The sequence below is a fragment of the Dipodomys ordii genome, unplaced genomic scaffold (assembly GCF_000151885.1).
Source record: "Dipodomys ordii isolate 6190 unplaced genomic scaffold, Dord_2.0 Scaffold68, whole genome shotgun sequence".
NCBI lineage: Eukaryota > Metazoa > Chordata > Mammalia > Rodentia > Heteromyidae > Dipodomys > Dipodomys ordii.
The window spans coordinates 4228567-4239091 of NW_012267284.1; the positions used below are offsets into that span (position 1 = coordinate 4228567).

General features: G+C 51.3%; 1 protein-coding gene across 1 annotated transcript in view; it reads left to right on the forward strand.

Annotated features, from left to right (window-relative positions):
- Positions 1–371: 371 nt before the first annotated feature.
- Positions 372–10525, forward strand: part of Foxk1 (forkhead box K1) — a 109383-nt gene continuing 99229 nt past the window's right edge. The window contains exons 1-3 of the mRNA XM_013023385.1: positions 372–486; positions 2091–2235; positions 9395–9589. Of these exons, the coding sequence (XP_012878839.1) occupies positions 372–486; positions 2091–2235; positions 9395–9589 (455 nt within the window). The remainder of the gene's footprint in view (positions 487–2090; positions 2236–9394; positions 9590–10525) is intronic.

The following is a 10525-nucleotide window of genomic DNA, read 5'->3' on the forward strand; positions in this document are numbered from 1 at the left end:
AACACCTGCAGTCACCCCACTCACCTCCATACAGCAGGGAATTCTCCCCCTGAGACCCTGAGCAATTCTTAGGCGTCGTAAAGGACTGAGTGGCAGGCCCCGCCCCTTCCCCAGAAAACCAATGAGCACCAAGACCCAGAAGGCCACACCCACTCCTGGAATCCCCATCTCTGACTGGTGGAGGGGCTGGAGAGGGGCAGGGAAGGGGCGGGTTGAATGAGCGCTTCCCCAGGCCTCGGTGGCCCGCGCGCCGCACCCGGACCTCGGCGTCCGGGTCCCCCCGCCAGGCCTCCGCGCTCCAACCCGCGGGGGACAAGCCCAGGTCGCCGGGGAGGAGCCTGCCCGCCGAGGTTGGGTGAGGCCCGCCGGCGATGGACGTCCCAACTTTTCGAGAGGGCGCTGCCCCCTTCAAGCCTGACCCTTGCGGGGTCCGCAGGGCCGGTCCAGGAGAGCAGCAGCAGCCAGGGTGTGGCGACCAGGAAGAAGGTGTCGGCTGGGCCGGAACGGAGAGCTGGGGATGGGGGGAGCAAGCCGCGCGGGGTGGTGTGCTCCTATAAGCAGGGCCTTCCTCTGTCGACCCGGGCCCGTGGCACCACAAATGCACACCTGAGACGCTCAGAGGCCAGGGTCTTCAGGGGACTTTGTGATGTGTATTCAAGCAGGAAGAGCCTCACGGGAAGAGCGGGGCTCGAATGGAGGACCCATCCATTTGAGAGGGGATAAGCGAGACTGGAAATGCTGCAGGTGGTGACATCTTTTAAGGATTCTTCTGCTTGCTGGCCAGATTTAGGGGTCTTTCAGACACCCCCTGTCCCACCCTTATCAGTAAGCTCCAGGGCTGAGTTTCTTCTTCCCTGGCCCTCAGGACCCTAGCTCAGGAAGCCTCGGTTTCCCTTTCTGGGAACTCTGGGTCTGAAATCCTACTAGCTGGAGAGGTGGAAGGCCTCCAGCCAGGGGCTCTGGCTGCCTGGAGAAGGCGTGGGGAGAGGGGAGTCCCATGCAGGCCCCGGGTTCAAAGTCTGCTGGGCAGGAGCCTCCCTGGGGTCCTCAGCACATCTAGGATGCAGAGAGAAGGAAGGTGCCAGGACACCTGTGTAGCTGGCCCGCACACTGCCTGAGCTCCCCAGAATGCTTAGTGGCTGGGAGTCCTGACCGTTCCAGTTCAAGGCCCCAGCTCAGTAGTCACCATGGCAATGGTGAGGGAGGGGGCCAGCCCAACTCTAGGTGGGTTTCTGGGTACTAGGACATCAGCATGGAATGAGGTCTCTCTTGTGGGAAGAAAAATGAGCTCAGAGAAGGGTCTCAGCCCCAGGCCACCTCTCAGCAAACACACACAATCTCATCCTGGCCTCCTGTGCCTGGTGTCTGTCACTTCTGCCCCCATCTCCCCAGCAACTGGCCCTAGTGCTTACTTCCAGATTGGCACCAGCCCAGAGTGCTAAAGCTCTCAGGCTGTGTCTACCTAGGAATCCAGGTCCAGGTTCCTGTCCTCTGCACAGCTCGGGGGCTCTGGGAAATAGGTCTCCATCCCAAGGGAAGCATCACCCGGTCCTGCTGGTTTTGCCTGCAGGCTGCACTCTCACCCTGCCCCCTGCCTTCCCTACTTGCCTGTCCCTCCCTGCTCACTCTTTCTTCCCTGCCAGCCCCAAGGTAATTGGTGTACACTGCTTCAACCTGTCAGCTCTCTTCAACCCAGTACACACTCATAGACTCTGAGCCCCTCATCAGAAATAGCTTTTGGATGTAGACCTGCTTGTACAAGGTCAGCCCTGTCTCACCCTCACTGTGTAATCCTGGGCAGCTATTGCCTTCTCTGGGCTTTGCTCAGGGCTCAGACCAGAACCAGCTGAAAGAGCAGGTCTAGACAGTCCTGCCAGCCTCTGCTCCAGAAAAAGCTTGGGCAGGTTGGTGGTCACAGCGTGAAGCACCGTGTCTAGCTCACAGAGGCCAGCTGTGTTGGGGTCATAGGTCCATGAAGGCCAAAACTCACTCATTTATGCATGCATGCATTCAGGCACCCATTTGTGCATTCCTACATGCATTCATTCATCTGATAATCATTACTAAACTTCCAGTTTGGATTCAACCAGTTAGGTTGAATCCAAATGACCTCAACAATCAGGTCACCAAAGGCCTCAAACTCCTCTATGCATTCATGACCCTCTTCCCCACACGGCTGGGAAAGGCCCACAGGCAGAGCCTCGACCTCTCCGTCCACCTCTGCAATGGAGTGGGGTACAGTGGCCAGGTCCCTCTTTCACCCCTGGCCCAGGCAGCCCATGGGCAACATGGCCACTCTGGTTCCAGGGCTTGAATGGAACCATACTGTGCCACGGTGTGGCTTAGCTGAGATTCTTCCTCTAATCTTGTGGACATTGGGTAAGAGAGTGAGCTTTTCCACTGGCCCTTCCCTTTAGCTCCACCCTCAGGTTCCATTACCCATACCCACCCACTGCTGCCCTTGAGGACCTATGGCTTTGCCTACTGCTGGTGCCCCCCATGGCCATACCACTACTCAGAACCCGTCCAGTTCTCGCTTCAGCCCAGGTCTCCATCACTCTTCTGTGGTTCATGGCTGCTCTCGTACCCTGGGCCCATGGCCCTGGCCCCACAGCTTATTAGTTTGTTCCACTCCCCACCCCAGCCTTGCTCATCCTTCACTCCTAGCTCCTCGCCCTGCAGAGCAGAACCAACAGGCCCTGCCCAGGAAGGAAGGCCTTTTCTTCATCCACAGGACCAAGGGCAAGAGACCCTCCTTTAAGAAGCTCCACTACCCTCTCCCCACTGAGGCCCTCAGCTTCTTCACCAGGATGCTCAGCTCCTCCTAAAGGGAGGAAAACGGGACTGGGAGTGATGAGGATATCCTGAGGGGCAACTGTGGCCTTCCTCAGATACCACCCAGGGACCAATGAGTCAGAAAAGGCCAGATTGGGGGCTGTCCACACTGTGCCAAGTGAACATCAACATTTGCTAGCTGGCACCAGTGGTTTAAGTCTATAATCCTAGCTACTCAGGAGGCTGAGATCAAAGCTTGAAGCCAATTAACTACCAAGAAGCCAAAAGTGGTGCTGTGGCTCAAATGGTAGAGCACCAGCCTTGAATATAAAGCTAAAGGATAGTGCCTTGAGTTCAAGCCCCAGTACTGGTACACAGATGAACACTGGCATGCTGAGATCCTACCACCTCAACATCTCTTTTAGGGACAAGTGAAGCTGCTGCCACCAGACCATTGGGGGACAGAGGCTGTGCACCTGCACTACATCTGGGAAGGGAAGCTGAGGCCTTCCTGGCAAGTCTGGCTGGGCACATAGTGTTCCGTGACTGAGTGGTCTGGGAAATGCTACATGCAGTGTGATTTAGTCAAGGTGGGGGAGGGACACACAGGTGACTCAGCCAAGGCCACAATGCCAGCAAACGCAGGACCATCTCATTTCAAGATGAAGGCCTCAGATGGCCCACCATGATACCTGGTTCACAGCAACTTCTAGGCAGCCAGCCTTCCAGAAAGTTCCTGAGCTCTCCCAGCTGAACAAAACACAGTAAGGCCAAAACACACTGCTGCAGCAATAAGAGTGGCTGCACAGGAAGGGCCTAGACCATTTTAGCAGGCCTCAGTTTCCCCATCTGTACTACTAGGCAACTAACTGTGTGACATCATAACTCTGCCCTCTACACCATCAGCAGGACTGTGATAAGACATAGTCCTTGGCCCTGAAGGAGTTGAATGACATTCTGGACCATGACCTTGAGGTCTAGTTCATCTACATGTACCTGCTAGGTTCTGTGTAGGCCACACTTCCATAAGAAGCAAGGAGAGACATACAGCCCCAGGAATGTACCAGCCTTCCCCCGCCCCCCCCCCAACCTTAGGTTTCTTGGGAAATGCAGAGTCTGAGAAAGATGAGTTTTGGAAGAGACTGTGGAGTTTTCTCAAGTAAAAATTTTGCCTCACCTAGGCATAGTGTCACACACCAGTAATCCTAGTACCCAGAAGGCTGAGGCACAAGGATTTTGAATTCAAGACAGCAAGGCCTTGTCTCAAAATAATGGCTAATAATAATAATGAGCTCCTGTGGCAGTGGGCTACAGTTCCCCATAAGCATGGACATTTAACTGTACTCCCAAGGTTATGTCTGGGCTGCAGTGATGACAGTGGCCTGACCTCCTGGGGTGAGGATCTCAGCTTGGATTATGAGCCTCACTGAAGATCTTAGGACTGGAGTCCTAAATCAGCAAAGGTAACTTTAGATTTGAAGGGTTCATAATGATCACCCACAGGCATCTGTCCTTACCCAACAGGGAGCAGGGGCCTCCTGGCTGCCTTGGCACTCCAAAATCTCAGCACAATGCCTAGAACAGGGAGGGATGTTGTAAAAATGCCTGAGCTCCTATCCCACGAGGCAGGCAAGAGTCGAGAGACAAAGTGAATTTGATTTAAGGCCATTAAAGACACAGGACATTTCTGGCACCCCAAGTTATGGATGAAGACTCTTGATTCCTTGGCTACACGTGCACAATAATAAATAGTAAACAGAGATGTAACCCTTGTGGGAGAAAAAAAAAGGTTTGTACCAAATATACAAGGCTTCCAAAGCCAGAGAGTTTGGTCCAGCGAAAACGATTACAGCTGGAGTTTTATTTCTAAGTGTCTTCTTAGCATTAAGTTGTCACCTATAATAAGTAGCATTTCTTTGGGAAGTGCTAGAAGATCCTAATTGGCCCTAGAGAAAGAATTTTTCACTCGTTTCAGGAGAGAACGGATGAGAAGCATATGCAGTTACATTAATGGTTTCATTTTTTAAGACACTGAATGTTGTTTATGGGCTGTCCTGATTTTACTGCACACAGATTAACAATTGCTCATCCCAAGTAGAAAGAAGCCAAGTTCGGAAGGGCGAATTTCATTTACTGGCGGCTCTGAGCCTCTCTGATTGGTTTTTCTCTCCCCTGTCGAGGTCAATAACCAGCTCTGATGTGATTTCTGCTGAATCAGTTTGCTGTGATTTGTCTTGTCCTCTTCCCCCAGGTTAATTACATCTCCAAATGAATGCTGAGCTAAAATGCCTAGCTTATTTCAATAGTCAAAAAAAATGTATTTATCCTTCCTCCACAGTCTTTCACTTTGAATTTTCTCTCCCTCCTGACTTCCTGCCCTGGTTTTTGATAAATAGTTGTGTGGACTTTCTGGGAGGGCTGCGAAGAACTGAGTGGTCCTTTTCAGATTTCAGAATCTAGACTTAAGGGCCAAGCAAGGAGGCCCATGCCTACAATCCCAGCTACTTGGGAAGCAGAGGTAGGAGAATCATGATCCTAGGCTTTTCTGTATAAAAGTGTGAGTCTCTATCTGAAGAGTCTCTATCTGAAAACTAAACTAAAAGCAAAAGAACTGGGGGTGTGGCTCAAGTGTACAGTGATTTCCTAACAAGCACAAAGCCCTGAGTTTAATCCCCAGTACTGTCTTTAAAAAATGCAGCCACGCACTGGTAGCTTACACCTGTAATCCTAGCTACTCAGGAGGTTCTAAGGATTGTGGTTCATAGCCAGCCCAGGCAGGAAAGCCCATGAGACACTCATCTCCAATTAACCACCAGAAAACTGAAAGTGGTGCCATGGCCCAAAGTGACAGAGCACTATCCTTGAGCAAAACAGAGTTCAGGAACAGCACTCATACCCCAAGTTCAAGTCCCAAGACAGACAAAAAAAAAATGCAGTGTTAATGTAGGCAGTATGTTCTCAGCCCCTGGTCCTTCCCACTAGACATTAACTCTCTTCTGGAAATTTACAGTGAGCTTGTGGAAAGATAGCCTTGCCTCCTGGTGAACAAAGCTAGAAACAAAGTTCAAACCAATAATGTGCATATATCTTTTGTTTTTTTGGCCATGGGGCTTGAACTCAGGGCTATGAGCTGTCCCTGAGCTTTTTTACTCAAGGCTAGACCTCTACCACTCTGAGCCTCATAGACTTTCCCACCCAGGCTGGCTTCAAACTTTGATTCTCAGATTTCAGCCTCCTTAGTAGCTGGGATTATAGGCCTGAGCCACCAGCACCTTACAATGGATTTTTAATGAGTATGTGCTGGTACTAGGGCTTGAACTCAGAGTCGAGGTGCTGTCCCATAGCTTTTCACAGCTCTCCTCTTCTGGCTCTTTACAGGTTAATTCCAGGTAAGAATCTCAAGGACATTTTTGACTGGGATGGCTTGAAACTGCTATTCTCAGATCTTACCCTCGTGAGTAGCTAGGATTACAGGCATAAGCCACCTACATCCAGCCAATGCTTTTTTTTTTTTTTGTCAATGCCTGGGCACTGTCCCTCAGCTCTTCAGCTCAAGGCGAGAGCTCTACCACTCGAGCCATAGTATACTTCCCGTTTTCTGGTAGTTAACTGGAGATAAGAGACTCATGGACTTTCCTGCCTGGGCTGGCTTTGAACCGAAATCCTTAGATCTCAGCCTCCTGAGGAGATAGAATTACAGGTATGATCCACCAGCGCCGGCTCAACCTATGGTTTTTAAAGCAAAAACTTTTGTTTAACGAGAATGTGAAGACATTCCAGATTCTCTGGCCATATCCAGATTTCACATTTATTTCATACACCTGCCACAGTCTTGTGGGCACAGAGACAATAATATTCCAGACCCTGGCCTGGCATTCACTAAATTTCCTATAACTGGTCACTAAATTTTAGGCCATTAGGTGAGTAAAAACAATGCTGATAATCAGGCTTAAACCATATAGAAAGGAAGGTGAGCTGTGTTGCCAGTGGCAACAAGGAAAGACTAAGGGTACTGACGTCCTACACAGGAGTGGGCCTTCATACCACAGGCAGTAAGGACCTGAGCCTTTGTCCAGTTTTGCCTGTTCATCTATACATGAAGCCCAGGCTGACTTCAAACTCATGATCCTCCTGCTTCAATCTCCAAGTGCTGGCAGGACAGCACCTGTGTCACCATGTCTTTTTCCCTTTATCTTTGTGTGTGTGTGGTATATGTGTGTGTCAGTACCAGGGCTTGAACTCAGAGCTGGCACTTTGATTCATGTGTTTTAGGTTTCCTGAGAAAAACTCGGATGATAGGTTTCTTCCATTGAGATGGATGGCGTCTCATAAACTTTTCTGTATGAGCTGGTTGGGAACATCAATGCTCCTGCTCTCAGATTCCTAAGTAGCTAGGCTTACAGGTATGGACCTGTGAACATCACAGTGCTCAGCTCATTCCAGTTTGCTTCCAGTTCTCAGCTTCCTCCCCTTCCACATCCATCTTTCTGAAATGCAACCTCTAATTCACCTTTTAGACATTAACTTCTCTAAGAAGCTTGTGTTGCAAGTTCTGTTCCTTTTATTCATGTGGGCCACAGATGCCAAAGGGGAGGAGCGGAGTCTTGTTTATTCACAGGCTCTCTGTCCTTAGATTGATCACTGGCAGTTACAGTAGCAGCAGCCCTGAGCACAACAGCTCTTGTCCAATAATGTTGTTACCCCACTGCTCTTTCCCCTGTCCTTCAGTGGTGTCTGTTTATATATATATATATATATATATATATATATATATATATATACCCTGACTAGACAAAAGTGGCATTTGGCCAAGAATGGCCATATAAAACCAAGCACACACACACAGTCTCAAGATTTTGTGCAGGGTTACCTAATATTGCGCATGCCTACATGACTCAAGGTTACATGGATATGCTGAACCAGCTAAATCACAGTCCTTGGGAAGTGCAGACCCAAAGCCATCCAGAAGCTACTGTGAGAAAAGCCTGACTTACTCCATTTACCCTACAAAGCTTTACTTGGCAAGCTTAGGCACTAATGTACCTCCTGCTGTTAGGGCCTTCCTGTCCCCCTCCCGCTTTTTGGTTAGTACTGGGTTTGAACTCAAAGCCTTAGCTTCTTAAGCTGGGGCTCTACTGCCTGAGCAGTCTCCCCTCCCCGTTCTTTTCAAGTTTTAGGAGTTATTGATCTTACTGGTTTACATGTGTTTCCACCTAAACTGTAAATCCCTTTGAGGAGGACCTGGGGGGGGGGGCGGAATCGGTCATGGGGCTTGGACCTGAGAGCTGTCCCTGAGGTTTTTTGTTTTTTGTTTTTTTTTGGGGGGGGGGTTGGTCGTGGGGCTTGAACCCTGGGCGCTTCAGCTCAAGGCTAGCGCTCTATCACTTGAGCCACAGCGCCAGTTCGGGTTTTCTGGTGCGTAATTGGAGATAAGAGTCTCACAGACTTCCCTGCCTGGGCTGGCTTTGAACCGTGATCCTCAGATCTCGGCATCCTGAGCGGTTAGGATTACAGGCATGAGCCACAGGCGCCCGAGTCCCAGAGCTTTTTTGCTCAGAGTAGTTTGAGAGCCACAGCGCCACTTCCGGTTTTCTGGTGGTCAATTGGAGGTAAGAGTCTCGTGGACTTTCCTGTCCAGACTGGCTTCAAACTTCAGAACTCAGCCTCCTGAGTAGCTAGAATTACAGGCGCATGCCACGAGCGCCCGGCAAGGACCCCCTTTCTAACTGCACGTAACAGAATGCTTATTTAAAGCAAATGACAATGTCCAAAAAGAAATGTACTCATCACCTGCTTATGTCATTGTGTGCAACACCTTTAGAATAGTAAACGACTTGCTTCATAAAAAAAATAAACGACTGAATATGGGAAACCGTACAACTGCTCGTTAGCTATAATTACTTCCGTTCCAATAGTAGTTCTCTAGCGACACTGACGCGCTAGCTTCGGACTGACTCTACAACTACCAGGAAATATACTACTTTCAAGGACTAAGTTTAGAGGTGCTCGCACAGCGTCTGTACGTGGAACACACAAACACATCACGTCTTACAGGCAACAAAGACTACAGCTTGTAGAAGCTTCCTCTGCAGCGCCGACTGAGCTCGGGCGGGCCCGCGGACTCCCTCCGGAGGCCCCAAACCACCCAGAGCCCTTCTTCTCCCAAGACCGGGCGGGGCCTGCCGGGTGCGGGCGGCGAGGCGCCACCACGAGGGTGAGGGCGGAGGTGGGGACGGCACCCCGCAGGGAACGAGCTTCGTCGCAGGGGGACGGGGGACAAGACCCCGGGCCTGAGCAGAACCCAGGAGACGCGACCTGGCCGGAGACTCGGCGCGCCAGCGTCTGAAGAGCCTGGCGCGCCACCGTGGGGTCCTTCAACGCTCTCGGCGCAGGGTTCTCAGGGCCGTCTAGATCACTGCCCGGGCACAAGGCGGAAAGGGGAGCCTCGGGGAGGCAGAACATGTGGCCGTGAGTAGCGTTTTGAGATATTCTATCAAGGAAAGGAGACTGAACGGGTTCAAGCTGCGGTGGGAATTGTCCCCGAAAAAGTGGCGCGGTACCAAAATGATCAGGCAGTGTGGTAGACAGCCCGGAAGCCGGCCCTTCGGTTTGTACACAGCTCCGGGGGCCGTGAGCACCTAAGTTCCCGCTCTGCCCGGGACCTGTCCCGCGTGGGGTCGGGTCCTCAGGGGCGCGCCAGCCCGGTGGCGACGGGAGCTCTCCGGCCTGGTGTGGGTACACCTCGCTTTTCGGAGAGCCGCGTGGCGCCGCCTCCGCAGACAGCCTGGAGGACGTCCGGCCGCAGCGGCCCGAGGTGAGGGCCGCACGCGGGGGGCGCGGGGCCGCCGAGGACGCGCTGGGAAGAGCCAGTGATGGAAAGGTTTGGGTTGTGTTGGAGCACAGCCGTGAACCTCGATCGCATCGAGTGTGTGTTAATAGTCGTTCCGTGGGTATCGTCCATCTGGAGCCTCTGGGCGGGATGTCTCACATCTATAATCCCAGCTCGGGAGGCTGGGGTCTGATCGTCCAGGTTCGAAGCCAGCCCAGGCAGGAAAGTCCACGAGGCTCTTATCTCCAGTTAATCACCAAAAGACCGGAAAGGGGGCTGTGGTTCCAGAGGTAGAGCACTAAAGCCCCAGGACTTGCACGAAAAGAAAAGAAGGCAATAAAATGATGTGCTGCGGACATGTTACCATCATTGAAGCAACAGCCTTCAACTGGATGCAGTAACCTAAAAAACTTACTAATGAAGTTATTGGCCACTGTGCACTGTGTGCCAGCCTTTGTGCTCCGTGGCATCTTGTGTGCAATCCTCGCTGAAGTCCAATTTTTCCATATCATAGGCAAGGAAATAGATTCATTAAGTCAGTTCAGGACTGCAAGTATTAAGGTAAAAACTTAAATTCATGCATTGATCTGCCTCTCCAGCTCTAGGTCTTTTTTTTTTTCTTTTGTCAGTACTGGGACTTGAGCTCAGAACTTTGTGTTTTCACCTAGTTGTTTTCACTCAGACTTGGTACTCTACCATTTGAGCCACACTTCTAGTCCAGGTTTTTGTTTTTTTTTGGGGGGGGTCTGGTTGTGGGGCCTGAACTCTGGGCCTGGGCGCTGTCCCTCAGCTCTTCAGCTCAAGGTTAGCGCTTGAACCACTTGAACCACAGTGCCACTTCTGGCTTTTTTCTTTTTGCTTATGTGGTGCTGAGGAATCAAACCCAGGGCCTCATGCATGCAAGGCAAGCGCTCTACCACT